The sequence below is a fragment of the Musca domestica genome, unplaced genomic scaffold (genome assembly GCF_030504385.1).
Source record: "Musca domestica strain aabys unplaced genomic scaffold, Musca_domestica.polishedcontigs.V.1.1 15, whole genome shotgun sequence".
In the NCBI taxonomy this organism is placed as follows: Eukaryota; Metazoa; Arthropoda; class Insecta; order Diptera; family Muscidae; genus Musca; species Musca domestica.
Genome location: NW_026712207.1, coordinates 4,278,814 through 4,297,945, shown reverse-complemented (window position 1 = coordinate 4,297,945; position 19,132 = coordinate 4,278,814). Strand labels below are relative to the sequence as shown.

Genomic DNA, 19,132 nt, shown 5'->3' with positions numbered 1-19,132 from the left:
CATTTAGAAAGCATTCCAATTAATATTCAAATCACACAATAACTGGTATTTTTGATTTTCGTTCTTTTTTCATAATTTTAGTTAAAAATAATTTACAAAAGTGTAGGTAATCAGCTCGTATATATTGTACCCTATATTGTACGGACCTTGGACCAACTTCAAAAAATTGATTGTTGTGAAAAAAAAAATCATTTTTTCTAAACCAAGTTAAAAGGTATCAGTCGGTTTTTCCGGCAGATGTATACCTTCAGCCAATGTTCGACTACTTAAATATATTTTGACTTCTGTTATGATTATTCAAATTGTTGACCCTCTATGGAGTAGGTTCCGAAGAAATGAGCCAATATTGTCCATCTCGTATCGGACCTGAATAAATATTATATAAATATTGCGTCATGCCAGGCTTCATGGATTCCTTCATTCGCTTTCTTTGAGCGTTTTGTTTTTCCAAAAATCTTGAACCCTTTGTGGGGGAGGTACCAGAAAAAATAGTACGATTTCTACAAGCTTTATAACAGATCTTGTGTTGAGATGTACTGAGTCTGAATGACATCGCGTTTTATGAACTTTAAGGATATCCAAAATTTTGACCCTTTGTGAAAGAGGTACCAAAAGATGTGGACCGATATATCCCATCTGCTGTGTGAAATATGAAAAAATTTTATGATCGTTTTGGTTATTCAAAGTTTTGACCCATTGTGGGGGAGGTACTAGAAAAAATAGTACGATTTCTACAATCTTTATAACAGATCTTGTGTTGATGGAAATATTGAGATGTGGCAAGTCTGAATGGAATCGGATATTAATGTTGAAAAAATGTTGACCTTTTGTGGGAGAGGTAGCAGAAGTAGTTCGCCGATATATCCCATTTTCACAGCAGATCTTGTGATAGTAAAAATAATGACATGTGTGAAGAAATTTGCATGGTTATTCTAAACTTTGACCTTTTGGGAGGGAGGTACCAGAAGGATAGGTTCGATCTCTACCATTTTTATAACTGATTTTGTGTCGATGGAAATATTGAGATGTTCCAAGTCTCAATGGAATTCGATGTTAATTTCACGTTTTATGAGCTTCATAGATATTCAAAATTTTGACCCTTTGTGGGGGAGGTACAAGAAGATGTGGACATATATACCATCCTTACACCAGATCTTGGGTCAATAAAAATATTGTGATTTGTGAAATATGAAGAGAACCGGATGCTTATTTCCGATTTTATAATGGTTTTTGGTTTTCAAAATCTTGATCTTTTGGGGGAGGTACCAGAAGGAGTGGTCCGATTTCTACTATATTTGTAACAGATCTTCTGTTGGTGGAAATATTGACTCGTACCATGTCTGAACGAAATCGAATGTTAATTTCGCATTTTATGAGCTTAATGGTTATTCAGCATTTTGACCCTTTTGTGGGGGAGGTACCAGAGGTACCAGTTAATAAAAATATTGTGATATGTGTAATTTGAAGCCAATCAGATTATTACATCACATTTTATAAAAGTTATAATTATTCAAAACTTTGATTCTTTGCATGGGAGGTACTTGGTGGAGTGTACCGATATTGTCCATTTTCGCACCTGATCTAGCACTGATGCAAATATTAGAATTTGTAAAGTTGAAGCAAAATCGGATTGTGATTTCTCTTTCCGGGCAGTAAAATATTTGTTTTGTTTTGAAAATTGCGACCTATATTTGGAGAGGTAAAAGAAGGAGTGGACCGATGTTGCTCATCTCCGAACTCGATCTAAGTTTTATAATAATATTACGACATTCGAGAGTTATCGTGTGCACCAGCTAGATAGACGGACGAACAACGCTAGATCAACTCCAAATGTCCTGAAATGGATTTGGTCCAAAGAGACCTAGGGTCTAAAACCGTTATTTCAATGGGACACGTTTTGGCAGTATTAAATGATATATACCCTCTGCAGCCATATGGCTGAGGCCATATCTAATCTGGTCGGAATTCGAACATGTTTGGCAAGGAAAGAACAGACCTTTCAAGAACCCCAAATGTTAAGTTTCATTTGATTTGGTTGGAAGTTGTGACAGAAACCTTTAAAATACAAAAAATCCGGACGGATCGTAATAAGGGGGCTATATCAATTAGTGAACCTGTAGCAAATATTTTTACAAGGAGAGCACAGACCTACCCCAATTGTCAAGTTTTAGCGTATGTGGTTGGAAATTGTGGCAGGAAGCCTTAAAATACCGAAAATCGGGAGGTACCGTTATGTTAGGGCTATACAAATTAATTGACCTGAATTGAATATATTTCGCTAAGAAAGAAAATACCTTTCAAGAACCTCAAATGTCAAGTTTTAGTTGATTTGGTTTAAAATTGTTACTGAAACACTCAAAATACCGAAAATCGGGAGGTACCGTTATGTTAGGGCTATACAAATTAATTGACCCGAATCGAATATATTTCGCAACGAAAGAACATACCTTTCAAAAACCCCAAATGTTAAGTTTAATTTGATTTGGTTAGAAGTTGTGACTGAAACCCTTAAAATATCAAAAATCCGGATGGATCGCAATAAGGGGGCTATATCAATTAGTGAACCTGTAGCAAATATTTTTACAAGGAGAGCACAGACCTACCGAAAACCCCAATTGTCAAGTTTTAGCTTATGTGGTTGGAAACCGTGTCAGGATGCTTCAAAATACCAAAAATCGGGAGGTACCGATATGTTAGGGCTATACAAATTAATTGACCCGAAATATATTTAGCAAAGAAAGAAAATACCTTTCAAGAACCCCAAACGTAAAGTTTCATTTTATTTGGTTGGCAATTGTGACTGAAATACCGAAAATCGTGAGGAACCGTTTTATGGGAGCTATATCAATTAGTGGAGATGCAGCAAATATTTTTTGCAGGGAGAGAGTTGAACTACTGGGAACCCCAATTGTCACCTTTCAGATAATTAGGTTTGATATTGTGGTGGAAACGTTCAAAATACCGAAAGTCGGGAAGTACCGTGTTATATGGGGGCCATACCTAAAAGTGTAGCAATATATCCCATTTTCAATACCAATCAGCCTGTATATAATATAAACATACATATGTGCCAAAATTCAAAGCTCTAGATAAAAAGATTTCAACAGACAGACGAACATGGCTACATCGCCTCCTAATTTTATTCTGATCTGATTCTGATTCTGACCCTCCATTGTATTTTGAAAGGTATTAAATATTTCAGGTAGCTAAAAATCAATTTTATTAAGTACATTTCATTTTGTTTGGTTCAAATTGTTAAAAATTATTTAATGATTCCGTTCATTCACCTCTTCCCTGCTTAATTTTTATTAATTGTCTACCAACGACTTTCTTCGAGTGTAACTATTACACTGCCGACACGTGTGTTCATACTCATGCGCCTGGTACAACGCAGCTGGCAAACGAACACATACAACATTTGTTTGTGGTCGCAATATCCAACTCGCGTCACAGCCACCAACATCATCATCGAACCTATTTCTTCTATGCGCAACCACCGACATTCAATCGTTCGTTACCCGTCGTCGTATTGTGAAAGCGAAAGTGAATGACTAACAGACCAACAGTGACTGCTTGGGAGAGAGACACACAGACGGAGTGTAAGTTAACTATCCATGAGTTGGTTTGATTAAGTCTGACCACCAAATGATGCATTGGGGTAGGTTAGGTTAGTATGAATGTAAGTGGATGAGCGGTAGTAGCCGTTAAGAAAATCAACATTTTTTTTTTTCAAAATATTAATTTGAAATTCAAAATTAATTGTAATTTGTTAATTAAAATAAATGTTAAGAAATGTGATGAGATGGAGATTAAATAATTATAATGGTTGGTAATTAATTGGGAATTGAGTATGCAATTTGTTAAAATTGGAATAGATCCATAAATTTTTAATAAAATCAACCTTTGGATGATTTTGATATTTTTTATAGATAAATATTTAAAATACTTATCGAGTTTCTAATTTTTTATTAGGTTTGAGTACCAACAGAATTGTAGTAAAAATGATGTCACATTCAAATGGATGTAGAAGACCTTATAGGTATAGCAGGTCTTCTGGAAGAACTTCTACAGTCCTACTAGGGCTGGGAGAACTACTAGAGGCCTTCTATGGCTAGGAGATCTCTACGAGTCTTCCATGGCCGTAACACCTTCCACAGATCTTCTATGGCGTGAAGACCCTGTACAGGTTTTCTGTGGCTGGAAGATCTTCTATAGACCTGGAAGATCTTCTATACGTCACAAGATCTTCTGCAGCTCTTCTATAACCAGAAGATCTTTTACAGCTCTTCTATGGCTAGAAGATCTTCTGCAGCTCTTCTATGGCTAGAAGATCTTCTACAGGACTTCTATGGGCCGAAGATCTTCTGCAGCTCTTCTATGGCTAGAAGACCTTCTATACGTCATTAATATCTACAGGGTGAGAAAAAAAATATTAAACAAAGTCAAACGCCACAATTAAATTTTTTTTTAATTTTATTGAATGAAAGCAAAAAATGTCGGAAATAGAATCAAATTTTAGAATAAGTTTAGATTTGTTCGAATTGATCACCTTTGGTACGAATTATGGCCTTCAAACGGCCATTGAAACCATCACACGCTGTCCGAATGTAGCTCTATTGTATTTTGGCTCATTCCCGGCGAAGAGCTTGCTTAAGGTGATATAAATTTTGGTATTTTTTAGTCCCAACCTTGCTTTCCAAATTACTCCAGACACAATAGTCCAACGGCTTGGTATCCGGAGATTTTGGTGGCTTTTGTGCGCTGGAAATGAAGCGAGGAACCTTATTTTGTAATCATTCTTAGGTGGCGCGTGCTGAGTGCGACGGTGCTGAATCCTGTTTGAATGTCCAAGGTCTGCGTCTTCCCTCCAGAATATTTTCGCAATAATATTCGGCATTTAATGTGATGCCACGGTCGATTAATACGAGCGGAGAGGGACCATCGGCTGTTATGGCGACCCACACCATCACCATGGCCAACGCTTGAGTTCTGGTGGCCAACCGAAGGTGCACATTTTTAGCTGACCTCTTCGGCAAGTAAATACTCACATATTTTTTGTTTACAAACTGCTGGACAACAAATGTTTTCGACGGAGAAAACCAAATTCGGCAGTTCACCACTTTCGGCCAAGCTAAACAACTTTTTAGCTCTTTTGAGTCTATTTTCTTTCTGTTGTACGCTTTCAAGCAATATAATGAGCTGTCACTGGAATAATTTTAACAGCTGCCGAACGAATGGCTGAGAAATGACAGCAGTCTGAAGTTGGTTTCAGTTTTATCATCTCACCCTGTATAGGTATTAATTTAATATCTGATAGTGGAAATAATTCGCAATATGTAGATGACATTATTCGGTATTTTTTGCTAAAAGACCCCATAGCGAAATATCTAAAATACTTATATTTATAGACCTCCACAAGTTTTTTAATATAAGAAAAGACATTTAGAGATTATGCCGTAAAAATTACCTGTCTTTAAAAGACGACAAAAATAATTTTATAAATCTCTTTAAAATTCCTCATGGCGCATTTTATCCATCAGAAGGTCCATTTACTTCTGGTAGAATCTTCAAATATGATCGAGCCATTGAATACCTTTTCAGAATCTTTTTCTCTATGAAATCTCTTCTATACATAGTGGTATTGTTTTCAATTTAGAGAACACTTGATATATGTCTTCCTTCATAGAGGCAATAATTGAGAGTGCGCCTGGAAGTATGCTCTGAAATTTGATATTACGCCCTATGAAGGCTTTGTTGATAGAAAACGTTTACTCTGGCTGGATAATTGCCATTTAATACAATACGAATACAATTTTTGTGATTTTTTTTTTGGAAAATCATAATTTCTATGAGTGTACACTTAGCTACAGTCCATACTGTTGTATTTTTTTTGGAAATGTGGTTTAAAACATATAAAACATATATAATATTAGAAACACAATCTAAACAAAAATTACAATTATTTCTTTTTATTGAAAATCCGAAGTTGTAAGTGCGCTCTGACTTATTACCACTTTCTTTACAGTTCAATACCTTCCTGACATTATGAAATTACTTTCATTTTATTAATTTTCTCTTTCTATTCCCCTTTCTCATAATTTCCTTTCCAGCGCCGATATTGTCGAAGATGAACCACTCACATGGAGATTTTGGCGAAAACGCCGCTACATTGTGGTCTTGTTGGCCTTCTTCGGTTTCTTCAATGTCTATTCATTGCGTGTCAATTTAAGTGTTGCCATTGTGGCAATGACAGAAAACCGCACCGTCATCGATGAGCTGGGCAACGAATCATGGGAGCAAGATTTCCCCTGGGATTCAAAGCAAAAAGGTCTCATTTTGAGTTCATTTTTCTATGGCTACATTATGACGCAGTTTATTGGTGGCTTCATTGGGGCGAAGATAGGTGGTAATCTGGTAAGTAGCGGAGTTTTCTCGATTAAAATGAAAATTAATTAATTAAAATAAAAAAACGACGCATATTCATAAACTAAGGGTCTTTATGGACAGTGGGCTCTTAACAGACTAGCAGACCTCATACAGGTATTCTATTGTTAGAAGACATTCTACCGGGCTTCTATGGCTAAAAGACATTCTGCATGTCAAGATAACCCTTAGAAGACTTTCCAAGGGTCTTATTTTGCGAGAAAACCTTCCAGGAGTCTTCTATGGCCAGAAGACCTTCTACAGGTCTTCTATGGCTAGAAGACATTCTACAGGTCTTCTACGGCTAGAAGACCTTCTACAGGTCGTCTATGGCCAGAAGACCTTCTGCAGGTCGTCTATGGCCAGAAGACCTTCTGCAGGTCTTCTGTGGCCATAAGACCTTCTGCAGCTCTTCTGCAGGTCGTCTATGGTTAAAAAACCTGCTACGGGTCTTCTATGGCTAGAAGACCTCCTACAGCTTTTCTTTTTGCTAAAAGAACTTCCACAGGCCTTCTATGTTCAGAAGATGTTCTAGAGGTCTGCTATGTCTGCAAGACCTTCCACTGGCCTTCTGTGGCTTGAAGACCTTCCTCAGGTCTGTTATGGCTAAAATAACGTCCACAGGCCTTTTATGGGTAAAAGAACCTCCACAGGACTTCTATGGCTAGAAGACCTTATATAGATCTTCTGGGGATAGAAATACTTCAGCAGTTCTTCTATGACCAGACGACCTCCTGCAGCTCTTCTATGGCTAAAAGAACTTCCACGGGCCTTCTATGGGTAGAGGACCTTCCAGAAGCCTTTTGTGGCTAGAAGACCTTCTACAGGTCTTCTGTGGCTAGAAGACCTTCCACAGGTCTTCTGTGGCTAGAAGACCTTCCGCAGGTTTTCCATGACTAAAAGAACCTCCACAGGTCTTCTATGGATAGAGGTCTTTTATGGTTAGAAGACCTGCTGCAACTCTTCTGTGGATAGAAGACCCTCTGCAGCTCTTCTATGGCTAGAAGGCCTGCTGCTGCTCCTCTATGGCTAGAAGACCTTCCACAGGCGAGAAGACCTTACAGGAGTCTTCTATGGCTAGAAGACCTTCTGCATCTCTTCTATGACTGGAATTCCTTCTACAGCTCTCCTATGAGTAGAAGACCTTCTACAGGTCCTCTGTAGCTGGAACATCTTCCAAAAGTATTCTATGGCTAAAGGAACTTTCACAGGTCTTCTGGGACTAAGGGACCTTATACGGGTCTCATGTGCCTATAAGTCCTTCTACAGGGATTTCATGGATTTAATTTTTTTTAATTATTTTAAATGTCTTTTCCAACTATTTTATCGTTTCCAGGTCTTTGGTATTGGCATTGGAGCCACAGCTATCTTGACACTCTTCACACCCATGGCGGCCAAACATAGCTTGGAAATGTTATTGGCTGTGCGTATTATTGAAGGTGTTTTCGAAGTGAGTAGACAAAATTCCATTTCCTCTCTGAATAAAATAAAATCTTACATTTCCCCCTCCCTCCCAGGGCGTCACATTCCCCTGTATTCATGCCGTATGGTCGCGCTGGTCGCCACCTCTCGAACGCTCTCGTATGGCTTCAATAGCTTTTGCTGGAAATTATGCCGGTACCGTCATTGCTATGCCCTCGTCGGGTCTGCTCGCCTCCGCCTATGGTTGGGAAAGTGTGTTCTATGTCTTTGGAGCCATTGGCTGTGTCTGGCTGGTTCTATGGATGGTCATTGTACGTTCTGGCCCCGATAAGGATCGTTTCTGTTCTCAGAATGAACGTGACTATATTATGAAGAAAATCGGTGTGGTGGGTCAACGTAACATTAAACATCCGTGGAAAGCGATATTTACTTCGTTGCCATTTTATGCCATTGTTGCCTCACATTTCTCCGAAAATTGGGGTTTCTATACGCTGCTCACACAGTTGCCGTCGTTCCTTAAGGGTGAGTTCGGAATTATTAGATTTTTAAAGTAAATTAATAAATTAATGTTTAATTTTAATTTAATTTTTATATTTTTTCAGATTCCCTCAACTTTGATTTGGATAAAACTGGTTTCCTTTCAGCTGTGCCTTATCTTGCCATGGGCATCCTCTTGGGCGTCTCAGGTTATTTGGCCGATTGGCTTCAAGTCAAGGGCATTTGGACTACCACCCAAGTTAGACGTAACTTCAATTGTGGCGCCTTCTTGGCCCAAACAGTTTTCATGGTGCTCACAGCCTATCTGTTGGACCCCACCTGGTCTGTGGTCTGCATTACCATAGCTGTGGGCCTGGGCGCCTTTGCCTGGTCTGGATTTGCGTAAGTAGTATTTATGAAAAAAATTATATCGTTTTACTCTTCCGACATTTAACAAATCATTATCCTCATGGGAGGTGCAATTAGCCTCTAATTTTCAAAATCTCTTCTAATCATCCATTGATGATTTCCAACAGGATTTCTATGCATAAAAGACCTTCAAGAAGCGTTCTATGGATAAAAGCTCTTATTGAAGTATTTTATGAATAGGACGCCTAAAATAAGTGTTCGAAAGATAAATGCCTTCAAGAGGTCTTCGTAGGATGGAACCCCTGCAAAATGCCCTGTGTGGATAGAGGAACTTCAAAAACTTCGAATATCATAATTTTGCCTTATCAGCTAAGATTAAATTTTTTAAAAGTGGATAATATGGGTGCTGTTCTTCTGCTGTCGCCATACAAAGATAGTTTTTTTTTTTAATCGAGAATCTTCAAAATCTCTTCTAATGGAGTGGGTTTTTCCCAATAGGCTTTATCTGGATAAACCAGCTTCAAGAGATGTTCTATGGATAAAAGTCCTTCCAGAAGCATTTAATGAAAAGTAGACCTCAACTAGGTGTTTTAAAGATAAATGTATTCAAGAGGTCTTCTAAGGATATAACTCCTCCGAAATGTCCTTTGTGGATAGAGGACCTGCAGAAAGACCCCCTATAGAAACGGGCAACATTTTGAAGAGTTTCCAACTTCGAATATCATAATTTTGTCTTAGCTCAACTTTTTTTTAATGGAAAATTAGGGGTCGAGTTCTTCCGCCATCACCACACAAGGAGGTTTTTTTTGTATAAGTGTGAGCATGTACTAGGATTTTTTAAAGGATTTCCTGGCGCAAAATCTAGAATTCTGTAATGGCCCAAGAATCAAATAAATATTTTTACACCTTCAACCATATGGCTGGCTATATCATTTGATTTTGCCAAAGCAAGCCTCATCGGAATAACGATTTTAGATCTTAGGTCTCTTTGGACCAGATCCGTCTCAGGACATTTAAAGTCGATCTAGCGATATCCGTCCGTCCGTATGTCTGTCTGGCTGGCATTTGCGTATGATAATTCTCGAAGGGAGTATCCGATTTGGTCTAAATTTGGTACATCGTAATATTATTGTCAAACTTAGATCCAGTTCGGAAATGGGCAAGATGGGACAATTCCTTCTGGTACCTCTCCGAAAAAAGGTCAAAATGTAAAAAAAATATATTTTACTGCACAGAAAGAGAAAAGATGATCCGATTTTTATCAAACTTTGCAAATCCTAATATTTGCATCAGTGCTAGGTCAGATGCGAAAATGGGTAATATAGGTTCACACCTCAAGTACCTTCCCCACAAAGGGTCAGAATTTTAAGTAAAAATGTAATGGAAGAGTTCGATTGTCATCAAATTATACACATTACAATATTTTTATTAATCCAGGGTCTGGTGTGAATATAGACAAGTAAGCAAAGGCTACAGTCGAGCGGGGCCGACCGTTGAATACCCTACAACACTATAATAAACCATACAGTTTATTAGGCGAAATACTCGACAGAATTTCACAAGATATTGTGACAAATAATAAAAGACAACCATCAGGTTTCGTTCTCTAATTTTCGAATAATAGCAACTTAAACTAATTTGCTCATTTCCGATTTATTGGTAGATGTTGCACGTAAATGGTCTTCCTAGATCTGGAACCAATATTTCCCAAAGACCTATAATCTCTCAGAAGTGGCAAAAGATTAACATTTATTATTAGTTTTTGACTGAAACGCATCTATATGAGATACAGACATTTGACTATAATCTTCAACGAAATCGGCGTTAACGAAATAGTCAGAAGTGCGTCTTTCCTGTGTTTGTGAATTCTCCAAAAAGTCACTAGAGTGGACATTTTCGTATTTTGTCTACAAATACAAATATTTTTGGATGGCCATCCAAAACTGCTTGGATTGCAAAGTCCAGTAACCCCCATTCAAATATGCGTGAGGATGGGGCGATAATTACGACCTCCTGACAATTTTGCAGTTTTTTGGTCCATTTCAACCCCTAAATATATGGCGATCATCTCCAAAAAAGTAGGCTTCTATTCTGACCCTCATCTTATCTCCATGCAAAATTTCGTAAGGATCGGGCCATAAATGCGATCTGTATATGATATCCTAACTACTTAGTTTTGTTAGCTGTAGAAATATTACCAAATGTTTAATTCAAAATGAAAATATGCCAAAAATATGACAAAATGGAAAAAATATGAGAAAATGTTAGAAAATCAATATTTTCATCTTTAGAGAGATATTTTTATGCGATTTTTTTAGACGTTTTTTGTTTCCTGTCAAGAGGCCATTCTGAATTAATGAGAACTGTCGAAATCAGTTCAGCCGTGCTCGACATATAAGAGATTTTTCAAGCATATCTCCTGTGATAGACCTATATATCGCACATATTTTGCTATATATCCGTTTTGTTGGATGTTAACATCAATGTAAAGATCAGAAGTAACCTTGTCATGGCTTTGTGATTTCGCTGGGATTTAAAATATTCGCGGTTTAATGAAAAATTTTGAATTTTTTCAACAAAAAAGATATGGTCTATTTTACCCGCTAAATATTATCCGATGACCACCCAAATGGGTAGGCTTCTTGCCAGCCCTAAACTCTAGCTACATGCGAAATTCCGCGTCGATTGGTCTATAATTGCGACCTGTAGAGCTAGTGCAAAATCAGGAATTTTTTCAGTTTTTGGTCCATTTCAACCCTTAAATATTATGCGATCATCACCAAAAGAAATAGGGTTCTATTCTGACCCTAGCCCCACCTCCATTTTAAATTTCGTGAAGATCGGACCATAATTGCGACCTGTAGAGTGATTACAAATTAACATGGACAGACGGACAGACGGACGGACGGACATACATAGCTAGATCGACTCAGCTCGGCGAGCTAGGAAGATCCATATATACTTTCCTATGTGGGAAATCAATATTTCGTGGTGTTACATAATTTTTGGCCCAATCAAACTTATAATACCCCCAACACATAGTGTTGTAGGGTATAAATATATCTGTCCTCCCCTTCTGGTACCTCCCCCACAAAAGGTCGAAATTTTCAACAAAAAAAAAAAAAAAATAAAATATATATATATATATATATATATATATATATATATATATATATATATACACATATATATATATATATATATATATATATATATATATATATATATATATATATATTTATATATATATATATATATATATATATATATATATATATATATATATATATATATATATATATATATATATATATATATATATATATATTCTGCACAGAACGATAAACGATAATCCGATATTTCACACATCCCATTATTCCTACTAACACAAGATCTGCTGTGAAGATGGGATATGTCGGTCTACTCCTTCTGGTACCTCGCCCACAAAGGGTCAACGTTTTGAATAACCAAAACTATTTTATAATCCGAAATAAGTTTCCGGTTCTCTTTTTATTTTACACATCCCGTTATTTCTACAAACACAAGATCTGCTGTGAAGATGGAATATATCGGTCGACCTTCTGGTAACTCCCCGACAAAGGGTCAAAATTTTGAACATCAATGAAGCTCATAAAATGCGAAATCAACATCCGATTCCACTCAGACCTGCTACGTCACAATATTTCCATGAACACAAAATATGTTATACAGATGGTAGAGATCGGACCATTTCTTCTGGTACCTTCCCCACAAGGGGTCAAAGTTTTCAATAACCAAAAGGATTATATAATCGGAAATAGGCATCCGGTTCTCTTTTATATTTGACACATCCCATTATTTCTACTAACACAAGATCTGCTGTGAAGATGGAATATATCGGTCGACCTTCTGGTAACTCCCCGACAAAGGGTCAAATTTTTGAACATCCATGAAGCTCATAAAATGCGAAATTAACATCCGATTCCATTCAGACTTGGCACATCTCAATATTTCCATCAACACTGGTACCTCCCACACAAGGGGTAAATTTTGAATAACCAAGACGCTTATAAAATCGGAAATAGGCATCCGGTTCTCTTCATATTTCACACATCCCATTATTTCTACTACGACAAAATCTGCTGTGAAGATGGAAATATCGATCCACTCCTTCGGCTACCTGCCCTACAAAGGGTAAAAATTTTGAATATCCATGAAGCTTAAAAAAGCGAAATTAACATCGGATTCCATTCAGACTTGGCACATTTCAATATTTCCATCAACAGAAGATGTTTTATAAATATGGTAGAGATCGGATCATTTTTCAGGTACTTGCCCCACATAGGGTTCAAGAACAAAACGCTCAAAGAAGGCAAAACAAGCATCAAAATATCTTGAACTTTAGACAGCTGTCATTTCTAAACCACTCGTCCGACAGCTGTTAAAATTATTCCAGTGACATCTCATTATATTGTTTACAAGCGTACAAAGGCATTTTGGTGAGAATTTTTACCGCAACAAAAAAAAAAAGAAGGCTCAAAAGAGCTAAAGAGTTGCTTCGCTTGGCCGAATGTGGTGAACTGCCGAATTTGGTTCTCCGATGAGAAAACATTCGTTTTCCACCAGTTTGTAAACAAACAAACGAACAAATGATCGTTTTTACTTGCCAAAGAGGTCAGCTGAAAATATGCACCTTCGGTTGGCCACCACAACTCAAGCACCGGCCATGGAGATGGTGTGGGCCGCCATAACAGTCGATGCTCGCTCTCCGCCCTTATTTTATCGTATTAATCGGCCGTGCCATCAGAATAAATGCCGAGAGGATATTAAAGCCTTGGGCACGCAAATATTTTGGCCGCAGACCTTGGACATTCCAACAGGACTTAGCGTCATCGGACTCAGCACGCACCACCCAAGAATGGTACTAAAAAATACCAAAGGGTCGATCACCTCAACAAGCGCTTCGCAGGGAATGGGCTAAAATACCGCAGAGCAACATTCGGGCAACGTGTGACGGTTTCATTGGCCATTTGAAGGGCATAATTCGTGCCAAAGGTGACCAATTCGCACAAATCTAAACTTGTTCTAAAATTGGATGCTATTTCCGAAATTTTTTGTATTCATTCAATACAATTGAAAACAAAGAAAAAATTATGGCGTTGACTTTGTTGCAGTTTTTTTATTTCACCCTGTATCTGCGAATTTTCAATACTTTTATCTGTCATAACGATTCTCTACAAATTGCTATATCCAAGTATTTCTCTCGACCAGAAACCTGAGATAGATATGGAATATATTTAGGTCCGATACGAAATGGAAAATATTGGTCCTTACCATGGGAAGATAGAGGGTCAACAATTCCAATAATCATACCTGAAGTCAAAATATATTTAAATAATGAATATTGGCTGAGGGGTATACATCTATCGGCAAAACCGACTGATACTTTTTAAATATTTTTTTTTTTATTTGAAAAATCGAGAATTTGGATTATACGTAATATTTTTGTATAATTTTGAATTTTGGCGCAAAGTCTAGAATTTTGTAATGGGCCAAAAATCGATATATTTTTTATTTTATATTATTGCTTAAAATGTGGGCGCAGTTCCTCAGTTATCGCCCCACAAAGATAATTTTTTTTAAAAAAATGAAAATTTTCGATTTAAGTTTTTTTTTTTAAATTCCTTACCCAGAATTTTGTAATAGTCTTCCGACCAAGAAAATTTTTTTAAAAATTCAGAATTTTCGATTTAAGGTTTTTTAAAGAATTTCCTGAGGTAAAATCTAGAATTTTGTAATAGGCTTCCGAACAAGAGAGTCTCCCGAATCTTTCTTTTATTTTTTTTTAATTTTTGCGCCAAATATTTAACCTTCTTTCAATTCCTATAAAAATTATTTTTTTTTTGTAATCCCCTTTTTCAGTGTCAATCACTTGGATATTGCCCCACAGCATGCCAGTGTCTTGATGGGCATTGGCAATACATTTGCCACCATACCCGGAATTGTTAGTCCCATGTTGACAGGCTATTTGGTGGTGAATCAAACCAGCGAAGAATGGAAGACGGTCTTCTTCATTTCGGCTGGTGTTTATTTGGTTGGCTGTGTCATCTACTGGCTGTGGGCATCTGGCGAGCTACAAGAATGGGCCAAGACCGATGAACAAAAAGCTCTGGAAATGACACACAAAGAGGGCAATACAAACAATCATGCTGCGAACAATAATGCCTACGTCAATGAAGCATTGGATGTCAAAGAAGACATGAAGTGATCATCCGTTGGATCAACATCTGCGGAGGAGGAGGTGGAGCAGTTCTCACATTCCATTCTCAGATGAAGATGAAGACGGAGACGCAGAGGCAGTCGTCTGCTGTGAAACCATTAAAATTTAATGGACCAGCCCCAGTGTTAAATATTTTTTTATTTTTAATTTTTATTATTATTATTATAATTATTTTTATAAACTATTCGCTTGAACTGTCCGCGTTTTTTGTTTTGTAAATATTTATTCAATCACATTCCTTTAGAGCAACAAAAGAAAAATATATTTAAGAAAAAAATTCAAATTTTTTAATGATTGTATTTCATGCATGTTTGCCGCCGAGTATTGGATGGGCATTGTCGATAGAATAATGTACAAATAAATTCAATGTTTGTTATTATGGCATATTTCGAATTTTATGTGTGTTAGGTCAATACACTGTTGATAGGATTGTGCAATTTGTTGCCAAATCAAAACAGAAAACAAAAAAAAAGTAAATAAATAAACAATTAGTGATGCCAAGTAATCCAATCGCAAGAAATATACGATTTTTTATTTTTTTTAAAGATGTTTTGGGTTCTAATCCGAATTGGGATCCAATAGGCAAAATATTAAAAGTAAGGTAGCCAAAAAAAAAATATCTTAAATTATTTGAGGGTTGAGAATGGCTTCCCAGCAAAATATACTTATTACCAACCGGCTTACCAACGCATTATTTTGATTAGGGACTGTCGCGTAACGATACCTCCTCCCATATAACAGTATCACCCGATTTGCGGATTTTTCTAAGGTTTCCGATACAATTTAAAACAAAATCAGATGAAAGTTTACAATTGGGGTTTTCGGTGGGCAAATAGTATTTGCTACAGGTCCAATAATTCTCTTCATGAAAAAAATATTAGCTACAGGTCCACTAATCTGTATTACCCCACATAGCCCTCATATAACGACACCTCTCAATTTTCCGTATTTTGAAGGTTTCTGCCACAATTTCCAACCAAGTTAAATGAAACTTGACAATTGATTTACTTGGAAGGTCTATTCTCTCCATCCAAAAAATATTTGCTACAGGTCCACTAAACTGTATAGCCCCAATATAAGGGCACCTCTCAATATTTAATATTTTGAAGGTTTTTGCAACAATTTCCAACCACCTTAGATGCAACATGACATTTGAGTTTCTGGGTAGATCGGTTCTATACTTGCAAAAAATGTTCGCACAGGTCCACTAATTGATGTATGCCCCATATAATTCTACCTCCCGATTTTCGATATTTTGAAAGTTTCTATGACAATTTGCACCCAAATTAGCTACAACTTGACAATTGGGGTTCTTGGCAAAAAATATTTGCTACAGGTCCACTCAATGATAGCTCCCGATTTTCGGTATTTTGAATGTTTCCGTCACAAATTCCAACCAAATTAGCTAAAACTTGACAATTGGGGTTCCTGGTAGGTATATTTGGTAATGTTTGGTTAAGGTCAACTTACTGGTATAGCCTCCATATAACGGCACCTTCAGATTTTAGGTATTTTGAAGGATTCTGGCACAATTTTCAACCAAATTACATTTAACTCGACATTTGGGGTTATTGGTAGGTCTGTTCTCTTTTTGTAAAAATTATTTGCCCAATTAGGCCCACTAATTGGTATAGCCCCCATATAAGGGTTCCTCCCGATTTTCCGTATTTTTAAGGTTTCTACCACAATTTCCAACCACCTTGGATGAAACTTGACGTTTGGGGTTCTTCGTAGATCTGTTCCATACTTGCAAAAAATGTTCGCTACAGCTCCACTAAATGATGTAAGCCCCATATAAGTCTTCCTCCCAATTTTCGATATCTTGAAGATTTCTGTCACAATTTCCAACCAACTTAATAATTGGTGTTCCCTGTGGGTCTGTTCCTGCTTCTTCTCCCGCAAAAAATATTTGCTACAGGTCAACTAATTGGTATAGCCCCAATATACTGATACCTCCCGTTATTCGGTATTTTGAAGGTTTCTGCCACAATTCCCAACCAAATTAGAGGAAGTTTGACAATTTAGGTGCTCAGTGAGTCTGTTCTCTCTATGCAAAAAAATATTTGCTACCACCATGCTTATCCACATATAACGGTGCCTCCCGATTTTCGGTGTTTTCAAGGATTCTGACGTCAATTCCAACCAAATCCGCTGAAACTTGACATTTGGGGTCCTAGTAGTCCTTCACATGGCCTCCAATAGCTAGAAGGCTTTTAAAAGGTCGTCGATGTTTAGGAAACCTTCTAGAGGTTTTCTGTGGCTAGCAGATCATCTGCAGAGTTTCCCTGGCTAGAAGACCTTACACGAGTCTTCTATTGATAGAAGGTCTTCTATGGCTAGAATTCCATCAATACGTCTTCTATGACTCGAAGACCTTTTACAGGTCTTCTATGACTAGAAGACCTTCTGCAGGTATTCTATGGTTAGGGAATCTTCTACAGGTCTTCTATGTTTAGAATACCTTCTACGGGCCTTCTATGGATAGAAGACCTTGAACATGTCTTTTATGGCGAAAAGAACATCTATAGGACTTCTATGGCTAGAAGACCATAAATGGAAGACCTTCTACAGGTCTTCTATGGCTAGAAGACTTTCTACAAGTCTTCTATGGGTCTTCTATCCAGGTCATCTACAGGCCTTATATGGCTATAACTCGAAGACCTTCTACAGGTCTTCTATGGCTAGAAGATCTTCTACAGGTCTTCTATGACTACAAGACCTTGTACAGGTCTTCTATGGCTAGAAGACCTTCTACAGGTCTTCTATGGATATGACATTATATAGGTCTTCTATGTATAGAAGACATTCTACAGGTCTTCTATGGATAGAAGACCTTCTAAATGTCTTCTATGACAAGAACTTCTTCTACCGTTATTCTATGTCTAGAAGTTCTACAGGTCTTCTATGTCTAGAAGACATCCTACAGATCTTTTATGACTACAAGATCTTCTACTGGTTTTCTATAACAGGTCTTCTATGGCTAGAAGATTATCTATAGACATTCTATGGCCAGAAGACCAGCAATAGGTTAAATCGGAAATTACTTAAAATTATTTTCCAAAAACTTAAAGCTGTTTATAAATTGCGGATTTTTTTTTTCAGGGGCCTTTGAGAATAATTTGTCGAACATTTCGACCTCTTGAAGAAACCGTTAATAAAATTTACAATAAAGTCCTTGATTTTGTACAATTGTTTTTTTTTTTTTTTGGTATATTTTGTTAATCCCTAAAATTTTCAAAATTTCTGAAAAAAAAAATAAATTAAAATTTCTCAACAGTCACAGAGTTAATTTTTCGGAAATACAAATTTTATAAATCAAGCAAAGAAAAATTATAAACACCGTTTAAAATTTATAGAAGCCCTAGAAAACGTTTTCGAATCACTTTGAATGGTCAAAAATAATGTTTGGGTGTCATTGAGTGGAATTTAGTATCCAATTGTCGTACTTCTGGGTTTATGGAGGGAACATATCAAAAAATTTGCTCATAGACAATTTTTCTAAAAACTTTTGAAAATAAAATTCACATTTTCCACCGAAAATGCCAGTGTTATGGTCCCCCATATAACTCTGCAACCGATTACTTTTAATATTGGAATATTCTTAGTGACTCTTCATACACTTATGCACAACATAGAAAATTCGTAATGCAATTCGCCTCATTTCAAAAATTAACATCAAAGACATTATTTCGTGTCATAAACACATTTCTCGATACGAAACGAATTGACTTAATTATTCTTTACACCAGCAAAGAGTCACCCCCACCCCACCATCCCATTTCAAATTAATAAGATCACTTTATTCGTAGCCGACTTACTGCTGCTCTCATATCAACCAACCACCCACCCTCTCTCACTCTCTTTCCTTTTTTTCGCATCTTTTCCACTGGCTGTAAACAGTATTGGAATTTTCTTCGAAAATTTGGCCCATAGCCAAAGATAAATTTAATTGAAATTAATAGTCAAAATTCCTGAAATTCTTAAGGTGTACGAGTGCAGAGTACATTGTACCCCAAAAACACGCGTTGTTGTTGTCGTTTTTGCTTTTTCATCCAAAAAATTTGTTACACATTTACATGGTCTCGTCAGAGAAGAGAGAGATGGAGCGAAGAGAGGGGTGTGGAAGGGGAGCGACGCCACCATCGAATATGGATGATCCAAGGAAAATATAAACATTCCTTT

At 36.9% G+C, this 19,132-nt stretch overlaps 1 protein-coding gene across 2 annotated transcripts in view; it reads left to right on the top strand.

Moving 5' to 3' along the window:
* LOC101894398 (sialin) overlaps positions 1 to 15,470 on the top strand; it is a 43,127-nt gene extending 27,657 nt beyond the window's left edge. For both annotated transcript variants that reach the window (XM_059119556.1, XM_059119555.1), the window contains exons 3-7: positions 6,111 to 6,414; positions 7,760 to 7,873; positions 7,941 to 8,367; positions 8,448 to 8,724; positions 14,593 to 15,470. In XM_059119556.1, coding sequence (XP_058975539.1) covers positions 6,111 to 6,414; positions 7,760 to 7,873; positions 7,941 to 8,367; positions 8,448 to 8,724; positions 14,593 to 14,938 — 1,468 coding nt within the window. In that variant the 3' untranslated portion in view covers positions 14,939 to 15,470. The remainder of the gene's footprint in view (positions 1 to 6,110; positions 6,415 to 7,759; positions 7,874 to 7,940; positions 8,368 to 8,447; positions 8,725 to 14,592) is intronic.
* Positions 15,471 to 19,132: the final 3,662 nt, after the last annotated feature.